Source organism: Amblyraja radiata, chromosome 14 (genome assembly GCF_010909765.2).
Source record: "Amblyraja radiata isolate CabotCenter1 chromosome 14, sAmbRad1.1.pri, whole genome shotgun sequence".
Classification (NCBI taxonomy): Eukaryota; Metazoa; Chordata; class Chondrichthyes; order Rajiformes; family Rajidae; genus Amblyraja; species Amblyraja radiata.
Genome location: NC_045969.1, coordinates 45987161 through 46012334, shown reverse-complemented (window position 1 = coordinate 46012334; position 25174 = coordinate 45987161). Strand labels below are relative to the sequence as shown.

General features: G+C 42.6%; 1 protein-coding gene across 1 annotated transcript in view; it reads left to right on the top strand.

The window, feature by feature from the left end:
- The window catches only part of cfap47 (cilia and flagella associated protein 47), a 433070-nt gene that overhangs the window by 16512 nt on the left and 391384 nt on the right, over window positions 1-25174 (top strand). The window contains exons 5-11 of the mRNA XM_033032292.1: window positions 3434-3659; window positions 6823-6992; window positions 12449-12588; window positions 16033-16262; window positions 18357-18549; window positions 22956-23079; window positions 24119-24265. Of these exons, the coding sequence (XP_032888183.1) occupies window positions 3434-3659; window positions 6823-6992; window positions 12449-12588; window positions 16033-16262; window positions 18357-18549; window positions 22956-23079; window positions 24119-24265 (1230 nt within the window). The remainder of the gene's footprint in view (window positions 1-3433; window positions 3660-6822; window positions 6993-12448; window positions 12589-16032; window positions 16263-18356; window positions 18550-22955; window positions 23080-24118; window positions 24266-25174) is intronic.

Genomic DNA, 25174 nt, shown 5'->3' with positions numbered 1-25174 from the left:
GGCAGCATCTGGGGAAGGAATGGACAGGCAACGTTTTGGGTCAAGACCTTTCTTCAGATACTGAGTTCCTCCAACATTTTGGGTGTTAACCCAAAAGGTCACATGCATTAAAATTAGGTAATTACTCTTTTGGTAATCAATCCTGCCATCTGGTCCCTGGTTCCAACTTCGTATGTCTCTTCAACTTTAACATTGCTTATTGGTCCCTTCCCAGCTCTCCATGCCTCTGCCTGACTTTGAATCACAGTCTCTTTGGTTCCTATTGCCTATCTTCTGTTTTATTTCTGAACTTCACTCATTTGCCTCCCTTTCCAACCTGCTGCCTTCCTCTTCCCTGCCTCTCTTATCCTTGACACCAGATCTCGGAATCTCCATGACTTCCACAATTTTAATTTTGGAAATCAAAATCACTTGCCTTTGTCCTCTATGTAAATCATTTAGTTACAATGTTTGATGTTTGATGTTTTCAATGTTTCCCTTTTTAATGTGGATCAAATTCAGGATTTTGAGTGCCGTTCCTAAAATACAGATGATTTTATTTATTTATTTGTCCCAGTGTATTTTATATCCCCTTGCATTTTAATTAGATTGCTTACATTGTCAATGACTACTGATGCCATAATTTTAATAAGTGACATTAGTCAACGAACCAACAAATCATCCTAACCTGAGCAACTTTAGGATCTCTACTAAGGGTCACAAACTTCAAACCGGTGCCTCCACCGACACTCCTCAACTCGATTGCCCAAGGCATGGGGCTCCATGGACTATGCCACCTGCCCGACCACCATGACCCAGGACTCCATCACCACCACAAGGACTGGCACCAACATCCACCGCCTCTCCGACCCTCTTCGCCTTCCCGGTCAATCCCAGGCCTAGACCACTGAAACTGCCGACTCTCACCAACTCCCTGGAGCCACCGAAGCTTCCATGGACTGCCGACACTCACGGTCTCCCCTGGGCCACCGATGCTGCTGCTGCCAAACCGTACCTTCATTCCAGTCTCCCCACGGGCCCCACCCTCGCCGACCCTCGCCTCTCCACCGCCTACCAGCAGGAAGAGAAGGGGTTGAATGGGTGGAAAAGAGGGGAGGAGACTTTCTTTGTAGGTTAGTTACGTGCAGTAAAATTGAATAATTCAATGTTCATATCGTTAAGTTATAGGCTACCCAAGCGGAATATGAGCTGCTGTCCTCCCAGTTTGTTTGTGGCCTCTACTCTGGCAATAGACAGAAAGGCCAGTATAGGAATGGGGAGAGGGGTTAACAGAGTTAGCAACTGGGAGATCCAACAAGCCTTGGTGGACTGAGTGCAAGTCATTAAATTGGCAACCATGCCCTAGTGATGCCCTCATAGCCCGATCGATTTATTTAATGATAGGCTTGGCTAGTGTCACATATTTACACAAAAAAGCAGCTGAAGTCCACTATGTTGGAGGATGAATATATGTTAATTTTACTACTTTTTACATTTTATCCTTGTTCATTTGATTGAACCGTTATAATTGCCACATATTGTTCTGAAAATCCAATTTTCGATTGGCAAAGCCAGCGGATATTTTTTGTCCCTAATATTATTTGTGAAGATATTTGTCTTCTTGAAGTGTTAAAGTCTTTTGGATTAAGGTACTTGCAGTTTGCTCTTAACAGATAAATTCCAAATTTTAATCCAACAGAAATGAAATAATGCTGATTATAATTCAAACTGAGAATATTTGTTATTTAGGGAAAATCTTGCAGATGTTTGCATTCCGACACTTTATCCTTGGTTGTTAGGCGCTTCCCCCTCCTGGTGAATGCTATGTACTTACCTTTCTCTGTTTCTATCCCGAGTACAGGCCTCGTGGCTGTGAGTCTGGAATCAAGGGGTTAAAGGCTCCTGTACCCGATTGGCCAAGCTGCGTCAGGTGACGGGTGACTCATCTGAAGTATAAATACCTGAGCTTCCCAGGATTCTCTCTCTTCTTCGTAGACCCTGACTGATGAGCAGACTGCTGGTGTGAGCCGAGGAAAGCCTGACCACATGGCATAGAACTTTGTGTACTTTCACCATTCCTTGTTAACAGATATTGAATTGGGACGGATAAGGGCTGACCTTAGAGATTTCGTGTATTTTGGTTTCAGGGTTATATCTCTTTAGGCAGGTTTTAGAGTCTCCGGTTCGACGGCCCATTACGTGGCTGGCTGGAGCATTGTTAAATTGTTTGTCAGTTAATCCATATCCCTGACTGGGTTGTTTAAAATCAGGTTTGGGTTTTGTGTTCCAATGAATAATTAAAACTGTTTTTGAACTTGAACCTGGTTTTTGACTTGTGTTACGCGGCTCTGAAGTACTTGCATTCGGGAGTCGTAACATTGGTGATCAACATTTTGAGTTTGGGAACTGCAGGCAAAGAACCTTTGGAAAGTTTGTGGTGTTTTTATTGTCATCATGCAAGTGGGAATTAATGTTTTGGATAGCCTGTTTTGTTCTAGATGATGTTGAGCTCCATGAACGTTGTAGGGGACTTAGTGTGAATATGGATTTCCAAAGAGGTACTGAGAATGATCGTCTTCAACCTCAAGGTAGCATTTGACCAAGTAAGGAAGCAAGAGATCATTGGGAATCAAGAGAAAACTCTCCGCCAGCTGAGCCCGATCTAACATAATGGAAAATAGTGAAAATTGCAATGGAATGTGAAAAAAAAGGATGTGATCCACTTCTGGGCACGCAATTCTCCCCATGACTGTGAATTGAATTGGTCTTTAAGATCACTTCTTGTATGACCTCTCTGGTTATTTATTCCCAGCGGAATTTTCTTTTTTGCTCAGCACGGGCTTCTTGGAGACATTTGTTGGACAACAAGCAGCTCTTTTTCCCTGCTCTCATTCTCTTCCATTAATGCTAGGTCAGAAAAATTAGGATAACTGTTCTGGCCTTGGTATAGTAAATAATATTTCCTGCAGAGGTTGTAATCAGTGAACATTTCCTTGTTAAGAGGTGCAGTCATTACTTAAATCAACACTGGTTTAAACTCATCTTTAAAGATGTCCAAAATAACACTGCTTTACTATATGTAAATCTGTATGCTAATATGTAAAACAATGAAATATTGACTAGCCCTTTATCTTCACAGATGCTGCTTGATCTGCTGAATCCCTCTATCAGTTTGTTATTTGCATGTGAAATGGTGTATTTGGCACCAATTAAAAACACTCATCAGGTTTCAGTTGGTTGTTGCACCAAATCGATTGTTTTGTTGATATGTATGCATATTTTCTTGTCCTTTTGAATTATTAGGCACACTTTCTAATTGCTGACTTGATTTGGCTAATCCAGTTATTGGACTTGAGAATTTCTGTTTTGTGGGCAATGATGAGAGGGAGTATTAATGACTAAAAACAGTATCGTTACTCTAAGTTCAATTGTTTTCTTTTTATTCTCTTTCCAGGATGAGGTTGGAAGATGCTGAAGATACAGTTGTGAAAATTAAGGGAAATATTGTTGTACCAACTTTGGAACTCATTGATTTTTCTGGCCAGAAACTTGAATGTATTCAATTTGGTAGTGCCTATTACGGAACCTCAAAGCTGGAGCAAATTTTTGTGTACAACAACAGCCCTGAATTTATTAACTGGGTGACACTGATGGAAAATGATGCTGTTGGATCTGAAGTGGTAATAAAAATGTTATTGTAGTAATATTTAATTGCAGAAGAAGCATTTGCCTTTTAGTCAAATTACAACCAAGTCTGAGATTTTTATTTGAAATATTGACGTATTTAGTTTGAGTTGTTTGATCATTTGATTAAATGGTTCCTTATTGTCATTATGGACTATATGAATGTATGTAAATGTATTTAATTTAAAGTAATATAAATTTCCAAATTTGTTTCACAAATAAGTGACTGAAGGTATTGTGAAATGTTATGGGTCTGGTGTAGAGCTGTCCATTACACACATCTGTGCTTCACAGTGTATTAGAATGTCAGACAGGAGGACTCGAAAGGAAATCATGAACTTTATGATCAATAAACAATGAACTTTGTGATCTCAGTTTAGTGAATGATTGGTCAAAAAAAAACTTAAATACATTAGCCTTTTTAATTGCAGGTTGACACTATGTAATTTTTGTGAGAAAGTCTTCTCTGCCAGCCTATGTTCATGCCAATATCAATGTCTCTCAGACATTCCCAGCGAGTCTACTGCTATCCTCCTTACTATTTACTAAACTGCTATTGATCATGTGAACATTTGAAAACGTTACTGTCTACTTCAGTAATGTTAATAAAACATAGTAATAGTCCCAGCATCAACCCAGGGGAACACAAAGTCTTCTCCCCTCCAGTCTGAAAAAAAAACACTTCCCACATTCTCCGGTTATTCTCTCAATGCCAATTTCGTATCTGTGCAGTCTGGTCAATTTATTACAAATTAATTAACTTTGCTTAATGTTCTACATATATAAACAAGGTGAATTTGAGTAGCAAGCTTTTATTCTCCACCAACAGATTAAGTTAGCCGTGTCCTACTTGCTATAGTTACAGCAGAAATGGTATTTGATGACTATCAGCTTTTGCTATGTTACGTTATATTGATACCTTTATGAACTCCCCTGTATTATGCTGTTAAGAATCGGAGACAAAGAAATTGAAGGATGCTGCTATTTTTACAGCCACTGCAAAAGTTGTCCTTGTATGCTGTGCAGCTACAGTTGTGGCTATAACTTGGGTCAGATGTTAATTCACCACCTCCTCACTGTGATACATGTGTAGGACCTGTACTTGAACCTGTGGATTAGCTCTCCTGTTGAGGACTTATCTTCCACTGTACCTCCTCATTTCCTTTCTTCTGGTGAGTTTTCCTACATTGGGGACCACCTCATTATGTCAAAGCCCTTGGGAAATAAACTGCAGTATGGGAAAATGTATTTGCTAAACATAGCCGTTGAGAATATAATTAGCACTAAAACACTGAAGGAGAGAGAATTTGCATGTTTTGACAATAGGAATCACTGCAAATTATTTATAGTTAACTCTAGCGGCAATCTATCATGAATAACTCCAATAAGTAATTATGACCCTTTAATCCCTTTAAATGGTGCCAATGGGCGAGAAGATATATGAGAAGTTACTTCCTATATTTAATGACATGTTCCTCATACGTGATATGGCATTAGCTGGATCATTGTGGCCAAATTTTCCAGTGCAGTGATTGAATCCATCTCGTCTCAGGACTGACATCATAAACTATCTGTTTTGATGACTAACTTATGCTACATGCTACTTCACCTCTTAATTTGCTGGAGGCCATGACTTGCAGTCACAAATTGTGAAGCAAATTGGAAGCATATATCAATAAGCGAGTTCGGTATTCCGACTGCGCATGCCCAGGTCTTAGGTCACTAGCTATAAAACAGTCTTGGCAACGGTGATGCGGCATTGTGTGCAGGCTTGCGTTTCGTCCATAGTCGGGGTCGGCTCCGCGTCGTTGCAGGTGCTGTTGAGTTGCTGTTGGGCCGTTCCCGTCACTTCCCTGGTGTCCCGTCCCTGTCCGGAGGTGGCCCTGGACTGGCGGGGTGGTCCTGGACTTGCAGCCAGTGCCGCAGCCGCTGGCTCCAGCTCGGCTCTGCCTGTCCTGCAGCCCTCCACCTCTACCTCCCTCCCCTCAGTCCGACACTGAGATCCTGCTGAAGATGGGCAGCTGCCGCCCTGCTCGAAACTGGGCAACTCGGAGCTTATGCAGCTGGTGTCATCCTAGTCGGAGAGAGAGTCTGCGGACGGGCTCCAAGGGCAGGCCAGGTGCCCGCTCGAGCCGCGGGTACTGTTGATGGTGGTACTGGCAGCAGCAGCAGCTTCCTCCCTTGCCCAGCCCCAAGCTCAGAGTTTGGGCCAGCTCCAACTCCAGGTTGCAGCCCGCAGCGTGGCCCAGTCTAGCCCAGGCTGGAGGAGGCCGAGCCCAGGCTGGTGCTCTGGCGGAGGCGAGGCCGGGGCCCTTGCTCCTCCTCGGGGTTGTGGATGAAGTGGTAGCGGGTACCCTAGGGGAAAAAGCCGGTGGTGTGCAAGGTACGGCTTGTACTTGGGGTAGCGGCTGAGGCCGTGGGCGAAGTGGCACTTGATACCGTAGCGGCCCATCGGGGAGTGGGTTCCTCTGGAGTTGGAGCGGGGTTGGGCTGGAGTTGGTGCTGTCTGTGGGTCTGGGGCCGCTGGTGTTGTTGGTCCGGGCTGTCGGGTGGCCTGGTGGGAGAGGCCTAGGTGAGCTGGGGTTGGCGCTTCTCCGTGCTGGGCCTGGGGGCCGGTGTCTCGTCGGTACCCGGGCGGGGATAGGACACTCGATTGGGGGGATGGGACACTCGAGTGGGGGGGGAAGACCGGGGACGGTGAGGTGGCAGTTCGGCAGCGCTTGCAGGTCTCCCCCTCCACCCGCCTGGTCTCCCCCCCTGCCCAGTCTCTCCTTCCCCCCTGGCCCGCCCAATCTCCCCCAGTGTCTCTCCCCCCCACTCCCCCGGTCTCTCTCCCCCCCTCCCGTCTCCCACTGAAAAAGTCAAAAAATCGGACCCAAACTATACTCACTGAATTTACAGCGCTTCGTTCAATTTTTATTTATTCCTTTCGACCTTTGACAAATCCCATGATTCCTTGCGTTTTTCAGAATACCGAACTCGCTTATATCAATTGCACCAAATAAAACAGCACCATAAACTTAATTTTGTAACCAATATCTTTAAATCAAAATGTTCCTTATATCTGCAAATATATTTGTTTGCTTCCTTTATATTCAATAGAACAAATGTTATCGGGAAATGTGTTTAATTGCTTTTTAAACTACTTATATTTGACAGGGTACAGATCTGTCTCTGAGTTCAGAGGCATTTTTGGCAGATAAATTGAAAGAAGACTACAGACCAACTGCTTATACATCTGATCTGATTGCATGTCAACCTTGCGAAGGGATTCTGAACCCATACAGCAAAATCATTGTTACTCTGTGCTTTAGCCCCAAGGAATTTCCGTAAGTTGAATGGTTCTAAGAGTACTGAAAGTAATTCTGTTTGTACTTTTAACAGAACATTTTGCAATAGATTAATATTATTTTGAAAAGTGCACAAAAATTATAATGTTAAAGGGTACAGTCAGTAGGTTTACAATAGATGTCAGTCGATAGTCTATCTCCTGTGATGGAGACAATGAGATCAAGAAACGGAAGGTAGATGGTCCAAGTGAATTTAAGTGCAGGATGGAAATTAGTAGTGAAGTTAATGAACTCCGTGTGTTCTGCATGGGTGCAGGAGGTATTGTAAACCTACTGACTCCCACAGCTATCTAAACTACACTTCATCGCACCCTGCCTCCTGCAAAGACTCTATCACCAACTATCAATTCCTCCGTCTAGGCCGCATCTGCGCCCAAGATAAGGTGTCCCAAACTAGGACATCCGAGATGTCCTCATTCTTTAGAGAAGGGGGATTCTCTTCTTCCATCATAGATGAGGTCCTGACATGGGCCTTCTCGGAATCCTGCAGTGCCGATCTTGCTCTCCCTCTCCCAAGCCGTCCCCTTAGTTCTCGCTTTTCACCCATCAGTCATCATATACAGCACATAATCCTCCGACATTTTTGCCGCCTCCAACGGGATCCCATCACAAGCCACATCTTCCCATCTCCACCCCTTTCCGCTTTCTGCAGAGACCCTGGTTAATTCAGCAACACCCTGGTTAATTAATCTTTTCTCACCCAAATTACCCTCTCCCCAGGTACTTTCCCCTGCAACCGCAGGAAATGCAACACCTGTCCCTATATCTCCTCCCTCGACTTTGTCCAGGGACCCTGATAGTATTTTAAGGTGAGGCAGACATTCACTTGCACCTCCTCATACCTTATCTACTGTATCCACAGTTCCAGGTGTGGACTCCTATATATCGGCGAGACCAAGCGCTGAACACCTCCGTTCTGTCCACCTAGGCCTACGTGGTCTCCCGGTTGCTAAAGACTTTAATTCCCCCTCCCATTCTCATACTGACATTTCTGTCCTGGGCCTCCTCCACTGTCAGAGTGAGGCCCAATGCAAATTGGGCGAACAGCACCTTGAATTTCACTTGGACAACCAAGTGGTATGAATATTGATTTTTCCAACTTCAAGTAACCCTTGCTTTCCCTCTCTCTCCATCCCTCCCCCATCCTAGTTATCCAACTACCGTATTTCCCGGCAATGAAGCCGCACCCCGAATTTAAGTTGCTAAATTTTGAGAAAAGGATGGCGGGACAGGATCAAGGGTTTGGTTTAGTCCAGGGGCCTGCGTGTCCCGGGTCTAGCTGCAGTTCCCAGGTCGCCTGCGAGCCCCGGGTATAGCTGCAGTTCCCAAGTCGCCTGCCCCGGGACTGGCTGTAGCGCCCAGGTCGCCTGCGAGCCCCGGGACTGGCTGTAGCGTCCAGGTTGCCTGCCCTGGGACTGGCTATAGCGTCCAGGTCGCCTGCGAGCCCCGGGTCTAGCTGCAGTTCCCAAGTCGCCTGCCCCGGGACTGGCTGTAGCGCCCAGGTCGCCTGCCCCGGGACTAGTAGAGGGAGAGAGAAAGAGAGAGAGAGAGAGAGAGAGAGCGAGCCCGGGACTGAGCTGCCAGCCTTCCGCCCAGTAGCTATCCGCCAACCACCACCTCCACCGGTTGCGCCTGTGCCGAAGGACACTGCGGCTGGCTGGCGGGCGGGCCGGCAGAAGGCTCTGAGGTGGTGGCCGGTTCCACTGTCCGGTCCCGGCGGCCGCTCGCAGCCACCCGAGCTACTTCCCTCCCCGGCCACAATGCGGTGGCTCTGCGCCCGGAGAGTCGCGACAGCGGTGAGTGAGTGAGTTGTTGGCATGATCACCGACCCCCTCCTTCTCAACGCTCCTGCCTTCCCCGAAACTTTACCCCTGGAGGCCCATCCAATTTGTGCAACCCAGACCGTGCTGGCCCAGGCCAGACTCCCCAGGCGCTGTGAAAGGAACTCTTCGCCCCCTCCCCCAGCAACATTGTCCTTTTACAGCCGCTTCCCACTTTACAACTTTACAGCTGCTTCTCATCAGCTGATGGCAATGAGGGATAGACTTGGCTATACCTCAGTACAGCAACATCGTACTTGATGTCGCTGTACTGAGGGATAGCCAAGTCTATCTTTCTTGACTATTCTTGACTGTCCTCTTGTTTAAATATTATTAATCTTATGCCGCATTGTTACCTTCCCCTCAGCTAACAATAAACCATTCTACATTTCCTTATCATCATCTGGTTTGATCTGTCATTTGTACACCCTTCTATATCTCTAGACTTCTCCCCTGTCTCTCAGCCTGAATAAGGGTCTCGACTTGAAACGTCACCCATTCATGCTCTCCAGAGATGCTGCCTGTCCCGCTGAGTTACTCCAGCATTTTGTTTCTATCTCTGAAGATCTGTCCTGGAAGCAGCAGATTGATGCAATCAAAGAAAGCCCATTACATGCCTCCACTTGCTTAGAAGATTATAAAAATTTGGTATTGCAGCAAATACTCTCTTGAACCTCTGCAGGCGTAGACTCTTTTCCGAATGGGGTTTGAAACCAGAAATCAGAGGTTTAAGTCAAGTCAAGTCAAGTCAAGTTTATTCGTCACATACACATACGAGATGTGCAGTGAAATGAAAAGTAGCAATGCTCGCGGACTTTGTGCAAAAAGACAAACAAACAAACAACCAAACAAACTACAAACAGAATCACATATTCTTTTACATATTAAATATTGTGGGCGGAAGGAAAAAGGTTCAGTAAAGTTAGTCACTGGAGAGATAGGAGTTTACAGTCCTAATGGCCTCTGGGAAGAAGCTTCTTCTCAACCTCTCCGTTCTTACAGCATGGTAACGGAGGCGTTTGCCTGACCGTAGCAGCTGGAACAGTCCGTTGCAGGGGTGGAAGGGGTCTCCCATGATTTTATTGGCTCTGGAGTTGCACCTCCTGATGTATTGTTCCTGCAGTGGGGCGAGTGAAGTTCCCATAGTGCGTTCGGCCGAACGCACTACTCTCTGCAGAGCCTTCTTGTCATGGGCAGAGCAATTCCCTAACCAGATGGTAATATTTCCGGACAAGATGCTTTCCACAGCCGCTGAGTAGAAGCACTGGAGGATCCTCGGAGACACTCTGAATTTCCTCAATTGCCTGAGGTGGTAAAGGCGCTGCCTTGCCTTACTCACGAGTGCTGCGGCGTGTGATGTCCATGTCATATCCTCAGAGATGTGGACTCCCAGATATTTAAAACAGCTCACCCTATCCACAGTATCCCCATTTATCCTCAATGGTGTGTACGCCCTCGGATGATGTGCCCTCCTAAAGTCCACGATCAGCTCCTTAGTTTTTTTGATGTTCAAGAGGAGGCTGTTGTCCTGACACCAGAGTGCTAGATCAGCCACCTCCTCCCGGTAGGCCCTCTCATCGTTGTCCGAGATCAGGCCCACCACCACAGTGTCATCAGCAAACTTGATTATTGAGTTGGAGCTGAACCTGGCCACACAGTCATGTGTGTACAGGGAGTACAATAGGGGGCTGAGGACGCAACCCTGGGGCGATCTTGTGCTCAGGGTGAGGGACTTCGATGTATTCCCTCCCATCTTGACTACCTGGGGCCTGGCGGTGAGAAAGTCCAGGGCCCAGGCACACAGGGGGGTGTTGAGCCCTAATTCCAGTAGCTTCTCGGCCAGTCTGGTGGGGACTATCGTGTAGAAGGCTGAACTGAAGTTTATGAACAGCATCCTCTTGGGAGTGTTGGTGCAGGATTCTCAAAAAGTTAATCTGCAAGTCAAATCGGTAATAAAGAAAGCAAAAATAATGCTAGCATTTTTTCAAGAGGGCTTGTATACAAAAGCAGGGATGTAATGTTGAGGCTCTATAACGCGATGGTAAGGCCACATTTGGAATATTGTGAGCAATTTTGGGCACCATATCTGAGGAAAAGTGTGCTGGCTCTGGAGAGGGTCCAGAAGAGGTTTACAAGAATGATCCCAGGAATGAGTAGGTTAACCTATGATGAGCGTTTGTCGGCACTGGGCCTGTACTCACTGGAGTTTAGAAGAATGAGGGCGGACCTGATTGAAACATTCAGAATAGTGAAAGGCTTGGATAGAGTGGAAGTGCAGAGGATGTTTCCACTAGTGGGAGAGTCTAGGACTATAGGTTATAGCCTCAGAACTAAAGGATGTTCTTTAGGAAGGAGGTCATTTCTTTAGTCAGAGGGTGGTGAATCTGTGGAATTCTTTGCCACAGAAGGCTGTGGAGGCCAAGTCAATGGATATATTCAAGGCAGAGATAGATATATTCTTGATTAGCACAGGCATCAGAGGTTATGGGGAGATGGCAAGAGAATGGGGTTAGGAGGGAGAGATAGATCAGTCATGATTGAATGATGGAGTAGACTTGATGGGCTGAATGGCCTAATTCTACTCCTATTCCTTATGACCTTTTGACCTTATGTACAGTAGAGAGCATATTGACTGGTTGCATCACAGCCAGGTTCGGCAACTTTAATGCCCAGGAACGAAGAATTTTGCATAAAGGATTGAACACTGCCCAGTCCATCATGAATACTGACCTCCCTACCATCAAATGGGTCTGTAGATCCTTGCCTCATAAAGGCAGCCAGCATCATCAGAGACCCATACTACCCTTGTTACACTCTCATTTCACTTCTGTTATTAGGAGGTTTAGGAGCCTAAAAACTAACGTCCAGGTTCAGAAGCAAATTCGTTCCTACAACCATCAGGCTATTAAACACTGCAACCTCCAAATAAGCTCTGAACTACAGAGAATTGGTAGCACTGTTTTTGTCTTTGAACTATTATTTTAAAATATATATACATTTACACTGAACTTATTTTATTGTTTATTATGGTGTTTACAGAGTACTATGTTTATATATCTATGCTGCTGCAAGCAAAAATGTCATTGTTCCATTTCGGGACATATGACAATAAAACACTCTTGACTTGATTCATTTACACAAACTTGCATTATTCCTGGCCATATTGTTTGAAAATCTGATGATTGTCCTTTCTTTAATGGAACAAATTGAATGTAATGTGACCATTCTTTGTGAATTCAAATGTGTTCCCTTTTAGACTGAGTCACATATCTATAGGTTGACAAGTCACATCACTCCTGGTGGACCAGTTATCAGTTGTTTCCTATTATCTGATGCCGTTCTGACCAGTAGCTGACTTGGCACAATGGTTTTTAAAATATTCAAATATTTATAATGAGCCCAGTTACAAAGAGAAATGTTCATATTGACTGGCTGGCAAACTTGAGAGAGTTATTAAGATATTGTGGAAGTGACCAATTTTTATGCAGCTGATTTAAAAAATGAATGGTGGTTGGACCAAGGAACTTAATTCACCAAATTACTGCTTGGGCAGTTTTGATGAAAATTCATCTCCCAGGTTGAATTTTAATGAATGAAATTTTGACTTTCCTACAGTGCTACAAAATTTCACAAAAAAGAGGATGAAATACCAAAATTCAGAGAGTATGCCCTTTATGTGAGATTTGAGACTGTGCGCAGCTGTGATATTTTTCCATCACAGCAGAAATTATCCAATGAAAGCGATGGGAGAAAAGGTAATCAACAACTTTAGATTTCTTGATTTGATTAAATGTATTAAATAATCACAATGTCAGCAGGGTATACTGCGATATGAATCTTCTTCTTGCATATGGCATGCATAGCCTAAAGTTGTAGGTCAACTTGTTCTATTTGATATTTTGTTTGTGCACCTCGGGTTGATTGCATTAGTCAAAACTGGGTGGACCATGTTAAGGTTGCAATCTTCCACCCCGCTATATGAATGTACAAACACATTGATTTGTTAATATCACATGACAAGCAATATGATTAATATTGTGTATCTTAGGTGTGCAATTTAAGTGCCAATAGCAAGTGAATTAAGTTATGGCACAAGTATGATTTAAAGGCTATTAACTTTGGCTGCACTGTGAGACAGTTTGGAAATTATGAATGTTGCTCTTGAGGTAAATTTAATCGTATAGAAAGTTATTCTCCTTGGAGAAGAAGAATAAAACAGATATTATAAAATATTATTTTTTAAATCCAGAGGCATACATGATGTAATTGTAATAATATGTGGTTTAGATTGAACAAGAGGTTGAAGTTTAAAGTTAACTCGTCGTATTAAATTAGATTTTGGGAAAAACTTATTTACATGAGACTATTGTGGGGAATCTTTGAAAAAACAGTTGATGAACACAAAAAAATGTTGCATATTTATTTAGTTTGAAATGTAATTAACGATAATCTTTTCTCCACCTTAGTTGCCTGTTTTTAAAGATGACTGAAGCAATTTTAAAGTTTTATCATGACTTCTTAATTTCATTTTAAGACAAAAGCAACTTTTTAGGTTTTTATACATCTACTATTTATTCAATCAGTTATAAACCATAAATTATATATCTTTACAGATAATGGTATTTCACAGGTTTTATGAACAAGGTCTCAAAACACCAGTAATATGCTAGATCTCTTATTAGCATGTACAAATGGTATCTAGTTTAGTTTAGTCTAGAGATACAAATACCTTTGGCTGACCACCGATCACCCATACACTGGTTCTGTGTTAATCCCTATTTTATATCCTACACACTCAGGACAAGTTACAAAAGCCAATTAATTTACAAACCTGTACATGTTTGGAATGTGGGAGGAAAGATGTAGAATGGGCTTAGTGGCTTATCCAATACATAGCACATCTCCTTGTTATGCAGAGGAGTCTTAAGGGGCTGTCCCACTTGGGCGACTTAATTGGCGAGTGTAGAAGAGTTTGAAAGAATGACATGTTGAAGACCTCCTTCGACTATGTAGAAGAGCTCCTTCGACCTCCTTCGACTATGTTGAAGACCAGCTACGACTAGCTACGACTAACTTTGGGAAAATTGGACACCGAATAGTGGAGAGTGAAGACAACCTCTTTCGATCTTCTTCGACCTCCCTTCGACTATGATGAAAACTATCTACGACTACCTTCGACTACCCTCGATTACCTACGACTAACATGCCGACCTACTACGACGTACTATGACTAAACCTACGAGTAAAAAAAGTATCGATTTTTTTCCATGGCGACCTTTTTATACTCGCGGGCATTTTTTAACATATTGAAAAAAACAGCGTGACCTAGCTGAGGCCTCGAGTACGCGGAGACCACTCCCGAGCATGAAGGAGAGTTACGAAGACCTCCTACGACCTCGTGTTGACCATGCTGTGAGTATGAGTCGAGGGCAAACTCACCAGAACTCGCGGATTAGGTCGCCCAAGTGGGACAGGCCCTTTAGCATAGGCTTATGGAATCGGACTTTAACCACAACTTTCTGTCAAGTATGTAACGAACTGATCCAAAACTCTTGATTATTCATTTATCTTGGGTGTCTGCTGAAAATTTGCTGTCCTACTGCAGATTTCAGTGTTGTTTGGAGTGTGTAGGAAAGAACTGCAGATGCTGGTTTAAACCGAAGTTAGACACAAAATGCTGGAATAACTCAGCGGGACAGGGAACATCTCTGGATAGAAGTAATGGGTGACATTTTGGGTTGAGACCCTTCTTCAGACTGAGTCGGGAGAGGGAGATACAGAGATAAGGAAGTATGTGTGAAAACAAGACAAAGGGGATGCAAATCAGGGAAAATGTAGAATAGATCAGTTAGCTAGGAGAAGGTAACAACAAAGCCATCAGATAAAATGTAATTGAGAAAAGTCAGAGTGGTCATAGAACTGGGATGGGGGGATGGATAAAGCAAGGGTTACATTAAAATTAGAGAAGTCAATAAGCTTACCGCTGGGGTGTAAGCTGCTCAAGCGAAATATGAGGTGTTCCACCAATTTGCGCTGGGCCTCACTCTTGACAATGGAGGAGGCCCTGAACAGAAAGGCCAGTCTGGGAATAGGAGGGGGAGATAAAGTTTTTAGCAACCGGGAGATCTGGTAGGCTTAGGTGGACTAAACGGAGATGTTCAGCGAAACGATCTCTGAGCCTGTGCTTGGTCTCGCCGATATATAGGAGTCCACACCTGGAACAGTGGATACAGTAGATGAGGTTGGAGGAGGTGCAAGTGAACCTCTGCCTCAACTGAAAAGACTTGAGGTCCTTGGAGGGAGTCAAGGGGGGGGGGGGGAGGTATTAGCAAAGGTGTTGCATCTCCAGCGGTTGCAGAGGAAAATTCCTGGGGAGGGGGTGGTTTGGGTGGGAAGGAATGAGCTAACCAGGGAGTTGTGGAGGGAATGGTCTCTGTGGAAAGCGGAAATGGGTGGAGATGGGAAGTTATGGCTAGTGGTGGGATCTCGTTGCAGGTGGCGAAAATGTCAGAGGATTATGTGCTGTATGCAACAGCTGGTGGGGTAAAAGGTGAGGACTAGGGAGACTCTGTCCCTGTTGCGACTGGGGGGAGGGGGAGTAAGAGCAGAGCTGCGGGATATTGAGGAGACCTTAGTGAGGGCCTCGTCTATGATGGATGCTGATTGCTGGCCCTATCTTCTTTCCTGTATATTTTGTTCAAAGTGATAAAGTTAGACTGAATGAACAGAGATGGATCAGAGGTAAAAGTGTAAGTATTTAAGAGAAGACAATTCAGAACTCTTACAAATAAATAAGAGTAGCATTTTTCAAGCAGAATATATATATTTATAATCATTCATACTCTAAGCTTGTTTCAATCTTCCTGTCGTTTATCAAGACTAATACTGCCCTGAAGTTGAAATCAGGACTTTGTAATGTGTGCTCAAAGCACTCAAACATGCAGCTCAAATTAACCCCATTTACTTGGCACTTTGCATTGGCATTATGCTGATCTTTTCTGATGATATCCTAATCTGGTATGTAGAAAAAAATGGTAAACATTACCAATAATGAGATTGGATTGCAAATTACAAATTACACTTTGCCAATTTCATCATTGCAGGAAATATATTTTAAGGTTCAAGATAAACTCCAAATTTCAATGCATTTGAATGTAAGCACGTGGCATTAGTTATTTTATTTCCTTTTTATTTTGCAGGTCAACAACGAGTTGAGGTAGCACTTACTGGAATAGGGTGTCCTGTTAACTTAAACATCGGTCCAGTGTCAAAATTTGATTTCATGGAATGCTTTCTTGGTGAAAAGGTGAACGTTAAGGGAATTCTTCGAAATGACTCACATTTACTTCCACTCAACTTCCAGTTTCGTCAGATGGCCCATTTTCGGGTCACTCCTGCTAAAGGAGACCTTAAACCAGGACAGTCAATGGTAATTTTTTTCCAAATGGACTGTTATTTTCTCAATTACATAATGCTTTAAAATGCAATGATTTGGGAGAAGTGAGCAATGTATTATTACTGTTAGAATAAAAAAAGTATTGCCTCATACGGCCCTTCTTTTAACTCGCATAGGAAATATTTTTTAAGTGGATTGATTACTTAAACAATTCGGACTGTTTTGTTATGAGTTTTTTTGGTAATATTGAGTAGTCATGCCAATTCATTCATCAGGCCAGCTGAGTTGGTATGTGAATTTAGTTTATAACAGAATCAAGTGAGTTCCTATTGGAGAAACAAGGAACTGCAGATGCTGGTTTTCCCAAAAGGACACAAAGTACTGGAGTATCTCCGCAGGACAACTAGCAGCTTTGGAGAACATGGATAGTTGACATTTTGGTCTGAAGAAAGATTCCTACCCAAACTGCCACCTATCCATGTTCTCCAGAGATGCTACCTGACCCATTGAGTTACTCAGGTTCCCATTGGATTTGGATTTATAACAGTATGCATTGAAATTATTGTCTGGGTTGCAAACTCACAGGGATCTACATGGACAGATTTTCCACTCTCAATAATTGTGCCAAAATCCACGGGAAACTGGGGTGGAAAACAAGTCTTTGATCTATGGCTCTCCTATTTTTTAGAAATGTGGTTTTTCAGTCAGCAGGATCTTTGGACCAAAGCAATTATGGAAGATAATAGTAATTGCTACCAGGTGAAAGTTCTTGCTTTTTAGGCTTGAAATGTGCTGAGAGTGTTGAAAGCCCATATTTAGTGGGTCACTGAGGGGGGAGTATTTTTAATTATGGTAGATTTTTTTCCCTTTGCAAGTAGATTTAGTGTTTCCTATTGTACATGAATTTAATGCTACTGTCAGACTTATTTTGGTTCAATTTTGTCTTTTTCTTTGCAGTTTTCTTTGAATTAACTGTTTACCACATTACATAAATGCTGGGAGTTGCTGATTATGTTGAATAATTAAAAAATAAAGGATAAGCATTCCTCTCATAATTCCCTTTGAGGCAATCAGAGACAAGTGGACATAACAGAGTAATGTTATGTCCACTTTTAATCTTCTTTTGTATCCTATATTTTCCGATGAAGTCGTGTGGTGCCAGACTGTCAGCAAATGTCTTCCTTAGAGGTGGCTCTGGTAGTCATTGTGAAGATGTCAATGGATCATTCCCAGTAATACAAGAAATACATGATGGTAAATCAGTTAATAGTACACTAGTGCATCAATCTGGTAGTAAGAGCATCGCTTGTTAGTAGAAACTCATAATTTTTTTCCTTGGCTCTACATCAGCAGCATGATAGAGAATGGTAATTCAGATGACTAGAATCATAAATTGTTGTAAATGGCACCAACTTAATTCAAAAATCTGAGATACTTTAAAATGTGAGTATGTAGGTTGTTTCCAAATGCACTATGATGCATGTCGTGGGAATAGGGAAGATTCAAACAAGGGGACATGACTTGAGAATTAAGGGACTGAAGTTTAGGGGTAACATGAGGGGGAACTTCTTTACTCAGAGAGTGGTAGCTGTGTGGAATGAGCTTCCAGTGAAGGTGGTGGAGGCAGGTTCGTTTTTATCATTTAAAAATAAATTGGATAGTTATATGGATGGGAAAGGAATGGAGGGTTAAGGTCTGAGCGCAGGTATATGGGACTAGGGGAGATTATGTGTTCGGCACGGACTAGAAGGGTCGAGATGGCCTGTTTCCGTGCTGTAATTGTTATATGGTTATATGGTTATATGTCCATTCACATTTGCAGTCTCCATTTTTAACCTAGGCACCAGGCAACCATTGAAGGATCAGGAAGACAGAATGAATGGCTCTGAAAATGCTTGGAGGAAAGACATCCTTGTGGGCAACAGAGATAAAGGGATCTCTGTTGCCCACAAGGACAAAATAGGGGATATGTGTGCTTTGTGATATGGGATAACACAGTAAGATGTAGCATGAATTACAATTGAATGATACTGGAATTATTTTTTTCATATAATTGTAGCTTTGATTTCACAATGATGAGAAAACTATTTTATGCAAATTAAAATACTTTTACTTTTATTTGAACAGGAAGTTGTGATCTCTTTTGCTGCACACCAGCTTGGAAAAGTTGAAATAAACCAAGTGATCGACTTTTTTGGATTGGTTGCATTTCCAAACAATCCAGTGGAATTGAAGATGGAATTATTTCATCAGACAAAAATTCCCTTTACAGGTGTTTGCAATTCTCCCGTGAAGAAACCAAAAGCAAACCATATGCCTGGTAGGCTTACAACATAGTTAACCTACTTTTGTGCTAATGTCTAAGGATAATTTTACATATTGCAGTGCCCAACTACTCTTGGAAGTGATTAAATTTCTTAATTGCTATTCTGAGATTCAGTGAGATCATGACATAACTGTAACCGGATATAATTTACTTAATTTGGCTTCAAATACTATAACATTCTTGGCTAGCATATCTTTGATTTACAGTTATTAATTAATGCAATAGAAGAAATATCTCTTAATTTATTTTTCCAGATTGGAAATTCCCTGCCACAGATTTGTAGCTGTTTGGGAGTATGTGAGCCATGAAATTATCTTATTAAAAGGAAATTTATCCTGGGAAGTTGAGGTTGCTTCCTTATTAATGACTGATTTTTACTTGCTTTTGTTAAAATGGCCAATTAAATTATTTTTTTGTGTCAAATACTAATTCTATTATTAATATTAATTGAATAACATATATTTAAAGAAGGTTCCCAATCCAAAATGCTCCCTCTCCATTCCTTCCACAGACGCTGCCTACTCTGCTGAATTTCTCCAGCACTTTGTGTTTTGCTCAGGTTTCCAGCATGTGCAGGCTCTTGTGTATCTATTTAAATAATGACATTTATTGAAGCTAAATGTGCATGCCAAAGGGCTTAATTAGGAAAGGGAAAATAGATTATGAAAGAAAACTGGCAGGGAACATAAAAACTGACTGCAAAAGTTTTTATAGATATGTGAAGAGAAAGAGATTAGTTAAAACAAATGTAGGTCCCTTGCAGTCAGAAACAGGTGAGTTGATCATGGGGAACAAGGATATGGCGGACCAATTGAATAACTACTTTGGTTCCGTCTTCACTAAGGAAGACATAAATAATCTGCCAGAAATAGCAGGGGACCGCGGGTCAAAGGAGATAGAGGAACTGAGTGAAATCCAGGTTAGTCGGGAAGTGGTGTTGGGTAAATTGAATGGATTAAAGGCCGATAAATCACCAGGGCCAGATAGGCTGCATCCCAGAGTACTTAAGGAAGTAGCTCCAGAAATAGTGGATGCATTAGTGATAATTTTTCAAAACTCTTTAGATTCTGGAGTAGTTCCTGAGGATTGGAGGGTAGCAAACGTAACCCCACTTTTTAAGAAGGAAAGGAGAGAGAAAACGGGGAATTACAGACCAGTTAGTCTAACATCGGTAGTGGGGAAACTGCTAGAGTCAGTTATTAAAGATGGGATAGCAGCACATTTGGAAAGTGGTGAAATCATTGGACAAAGTCAGCATGGATTTACGAAAGGTAAATCATGTCTGACGAATCTTATAGAATTTTTCGAGGATGTAACTAGTAGAGTGGATAGGGGAGAACCAGTGGATGTATTGTATCTGGACTTTCAGAAGGCTTTCGACAAGGTCCCACATAAGAGATTAGTATACAAACTTAAAGCACACGGTATTGGGGGTTCAGTATTGATGTGGATAGAGAACTGGCTGGCAAACAGGAAGCAAAGAGTAGGAGTAAACGGGTCCTTTTCGCAATGGCAGGCAGTGACTAGTGGGGTACCGCAAGGCTCAGTGCTGGGACCCCAGCTATTTACAATTTATATTAATGATCTGGATGAGGGAATTGAAGGCAACATCTCCAAGTTTGCGGATGACACTAAGCTGGGGGGCAGTGTTAGCTGTGAGGAGGATGCTAGGAGACTGCAAGGTGACTTGGATAGGCTGGGTGAGTGGACAAATGTTTGGCAGATGCAGTATAATGTGGATAAATGTGAGGTTATCCACTTTGGTGGCAAAAACAGGAAAGCAGACTAATATCTAAATGGTGGCCGATTAGGAAAAGGGGAGATGCAGCGAGACCTGGGTGTCATGGTACACCAGTCATTGAAAGTAGGCATGCAGGTGCAGCAGGCAGTGAAGAAAGCGAATGGTATGTTAGCTTTCATAGCAAAAGGATTTGAGTATAGGAGCAGGGAGGTTCTACTGCAGTTGTACAGGGTCTTGGTGAGACCACACCTGGAGTATTGCGTACAGTTTTGGTCTCCAAACCTGAGGAAGGACATTATAGCCATAGAGGGAGTGCAGAGAAGGTTCACCAGACTGATTCCTGGGATGTCAGGACTTTCATATGAAGAAAGACTGGATAGACTTGGCTTATACTCGCTAGAATTTAGGAGATTGAGAGGGGATCTTATAGAAACGTACAAAATTCTTATGGGGTTGGACAGGCTAGATGCAGGAAGATTGTTCCCGATGTTGGGGAAGTCCAGGACAAGGGGTCACAGCTTAAGGATAAGGGGGAAATCCTTTAGGACCGAGATGAGAAGAAACTTTTTCACACAGAGAGTGGTGAATCTCTGGAACTCTCTGCCACAGAGGGTAGTTGAGGCCAGTTCATTGGCTATATTTAAGAGGGAGTTAGATGTGGCCCTTGTGGCTAAAGGGATCAGGTGGTATGGAGAGAAGGCAGGTACGGGATACTGAGTTGGATGATCAGCCATGATCATATTGAATGGCGGTGCAGGCTCGAAGGGCCGAATGGCCTACTCCTGCACCTATTTTCTATGTATCTATGTATGTTTGAGATCGTGTTTGACTCAAAGTAGAGAAGTGCATCTGGGGAAGTGCAAAATGTGCTGAATAATTTTAGCTTCATTCCTGGTTTATTTTAACGCTCAGTCCACTTCCCACATGGACTATGCTCAAGAGCTGCATCTTGCAGGTGATGCTGGGGTCACAAGCTGCTACTGGCTTTGATGCATGTCATGTCACGATTTGCATTTTGGACCATCTTGCAGGGAGGTAAGCAAACAGATCCAGAGGGAAAGATGGGATTTAATTCCTGCTCCTTCAACCCCCCTGAAGGAAACTGCTGATGGCTGGTTTCAGTGACAGGCAACACAAAGCAGATTACTTACAGTGCCAGAGACCCAGGTTCGATCTTGACCATGGGTGTTGTCTGTACAGAGTTTGTACGTTCTCCCTGTGACCATGTGGATATTTTCTGGGTGTTCCAGGTTTCCTCCCACATTCCAAAAACGTGCAGGTTTGTAGGTTAATTTTCTTCTGTAAATTATTCTTAGTGGGTCGGATAGAAGTGGTGTACTGGTGATCGTGGTCGGCGCAGAATCGTTGGATAGAAGGGGCTGTTTCCACGCTGTATCTCTGAACTAAGCTAAACTAAACTAAGTCATGTTACAGCTTTATATGACTTTGGTTAGGCTGCATTTGGAGTATTGCATGCAGTTCTGGTTTCCCCATTACAGGACGGATGTGGAGGCTTTGCAGAGGGTGCAGAAGAGGTTTACGAAAATGCTGCCTGATGGCTTCATTTTAATGGATTAGGCACTAATTATTTTGTTCTGTGCTGCTTTGTGTTCAAAGATCTAGGGCATTTTCTCAGAGCTCACCAGGAAATAAACCCCTATAAGGTTTTTTACGAAACTTCCCTAAACATACCAACTTCATGGTGTAGTCAAGGGTAATGTTTCTGTTTCTCCCTTCCAAATTATTATATGGCTTTGTTCAATAAGGCAAAATAAAGTGTTCACACTTTCTGCTCTCAATCGTGCTTTATTTATCAATGGTGCCCTATTTGCCACAAAGGCAACTGCACAGTGAAATTCTTTTTGCATGTATCACACATGCAGGTGCCACCATGTTATGGTGCCAATATTCAAAGTCTAAAGCTTGGTCCACCCATGGGCTTGGTATACTGGACCAGTTCCCGTGAACCAACGTCCCTCTCCTCTCCTCGTGTGGCCATCTTTGTGTCCCGGGGGCGCCTCCGGCAGCCGACCTAAAAGGCGCTGGAGGCATTACCCAGGCTCACCCTCCGACCGGTCCTTGCTCTTCGCGTCCGACGTCTCCAGCTCTCTCCCATTCACGCCGTCCTGACGAGCCTTCAAGCAGGGTTACTGGTCCCACCTTCGGGCGGTAATCTCTTGATGTCATTTGTTTAATATATCCCATGGGCACGATCAGGGGCGGAAAACCCGGGGGGGCCAGAGGGGACACGTCCCCCCCATGTTTTGAGAGGTGGGCGACATCCCCGCCAGGTTAACCTGCCTGGGCTTGCGGGAAATATGGCCAGCGCGGAGAAGCAGCGCTGGTGTTCCGTCAGTCCAGACAGAGCTGTTCGTTAACCCGGTGAGACAGGCAGTTGAGCTACATTTAGCGCTGGATTGAGCCTCCGAAGCCTCACGCGCGTGTGTGAGTGTGCGCATGCGCGCGCGGCCGCCAAAAAATTGTGTCCCCCGTCCCCTCCATGTTTTGATAGTGAGTTCCGTTCTTGGGCACGATAGAACCTTCGGACCGGCTATTTATTTTCTTTCATCACAATTCCAAATGTGGCCAGCAGGAAGAATTTGTGGAACCCAAATAAAATTTTTGTTTGACTAAGTTTACTTATGTGATTCACCTGTAGGCAAAGAAACGGATCATTCGGCCGAGCAGATGACTGGTAAAATCAGCAAGATGAGGGAATTATCTCCTGATACACTGCTTACTGGGTGTGAAAGTGTTTATTCTAGGAAGAAAAAAAACAAAAGGTTAGCAAGCAAAACTTGTGTCTATTTCTGAAATCAGCCCTATAAGGGGTGGACTTGGCAGCAAAATACATGTGGGTAATTACATTTAAAAAGTCTCCATTTCACAAAACATGCATAACAAACTCAAGATTTCCTAATTAACTTTACAACTAAATGATTACTTTTGACAGTGAGAGTGCCTCTATTCCTTGGCTTGAGTTTGATGATTGAAATAGTGTTGGTTAATAGTTCATTGTGGTTCAACACAGCTTTTGGAGCACCATGCACTTCAGTCTTATTGGTTTGACTCTACATTCAGTTAGATACTTGGCCCATCTTTACACCCATTTCTGCGTCCTTTACTGTTAATGTTCCAATTTGTATTTCCGTGACTCCTTTCCCCTCTCAAATCCTTGCTCTTTTCCTGTCTCCTCAATTCCTGCTTTCTATCTTCTTTCTTCCTCTGTTTTATTTCATCCACATTGCTCACATTCCTCTCTGAGAATGTAAAATCTTCTCATTCCACACTCGTGTTGGCCCAGATTTGTTGTGTTCAAGTGGAATTGAGTCTACAACTTTCAGAGAGGAGACTTGCCAACTAAAAGGAATCTCAGGATAAGTAGGGAGAGATGAATAAGAATAAGCACAGCTGAATAAAGGAAACCTGTGGATGAAAGAAATAAAAAAGAAAGGGAAAGGAGGTTGTGAACAAAGTGTGGGGAAAGAGAATAAATCTATGTATAAAAAGTGAAGGAAGAGGGAGAGCAGATAAAGAAAGGTAATAGACAGAGAAGAGATACCAGTGAGGAAAGAAAGGAATTACAAAGTGGGAATAAATGAAATTGAGATCGAGAAAAGGATTGGAGAAAAACGAAAGGAGAGAGAAAAATGGCAGATTTTTATAACATAATAGTTAATTGTAAAATACTTTAAAAAAATGTTGTTACTCTCTGCACTCTTACCAATTGATCACAGTGCAGCATTGTAATTACGCAACATTTTGCAATATGTTAAACTGATATGTAACACAGCATATTTTAATGAAAATATTTTGTGACAGTGCCACAGGAATGAAACATCACACTTGTGTGGATTCTGAATACACTTATGATGATAAGGAGGTAGAAACAATGAAAGCTCGGAAGAAATATTATGAACGGTATGTCCAAGGTCTGAGGATACGTCGTCTCCAAAAGCAGGATCACAGGTAGGCAATCAATATACAATATGTTGCTTTAACAAAAATAGAAAGATATATAGCCATAATGGCTACCTTTCTAATCTTTTCTTTAATCATCAGAAGGGAGATATTGTTTAGTATTCGTAACTGTTACTCAGGTTACCTCTTGTACCAGTGTTTGATTAAATTGGGATTTTAGAATTTAACATTTACAGAATAATTTCAACACCTTTTCTGTTGAATGAAGCAAATACAATATAAAACAAAATTCTAAAGAAGTTAGAATTAACTGACTGTTGTGCTCAAAAAGCAATCTTTAATTTTCCTTGATACAATAGAAGTAATATGTGGCTTTAATGGTTTTCAGAGCTAAAATTATAAATACTACAGCATAATACAGAGAATATTTTTGTGTGATACATTCAATTTTTTTTCTTGAGACTTCAATCTATTTAACATAATTTTAGTCTGAATTCCCTTTTGTGAGTGATGGCATTTCAATAAAGTAAGCAATTATAAAATAAATTGCATATAATATTTGTTCCTTTGTTTTTACTGTAATTAAAGGTAGTATTATACAAGCACACACAACCTACTTACTCTTTTTCTTTTACTGTCCTCCATTTCCTTCAATTAATCTGAAACAAAAGTATAATTATATTTTTTCTCTTTTAATATTAAAGCTGTGTAAATATTTCCCCCCTATTTTGGCACCTAAACGTATTCTGCCTGTGATGCTAATGCTCACACCGACTTCCTAAAGAGATTTGCAATGTCAGCTAAAAATATGTGACAAGTTGTGTCATGGTGTTTAGAATACAATGGTGCTCTGAGACTGGGGCTCCACACAACTTGCAGCTGCTGCATCATTGCATCATTGCCATGCTAACAACAGGAAAGTAAAAGAGAGAGAGAGAGAGAGGAGAGAGAGAGAGA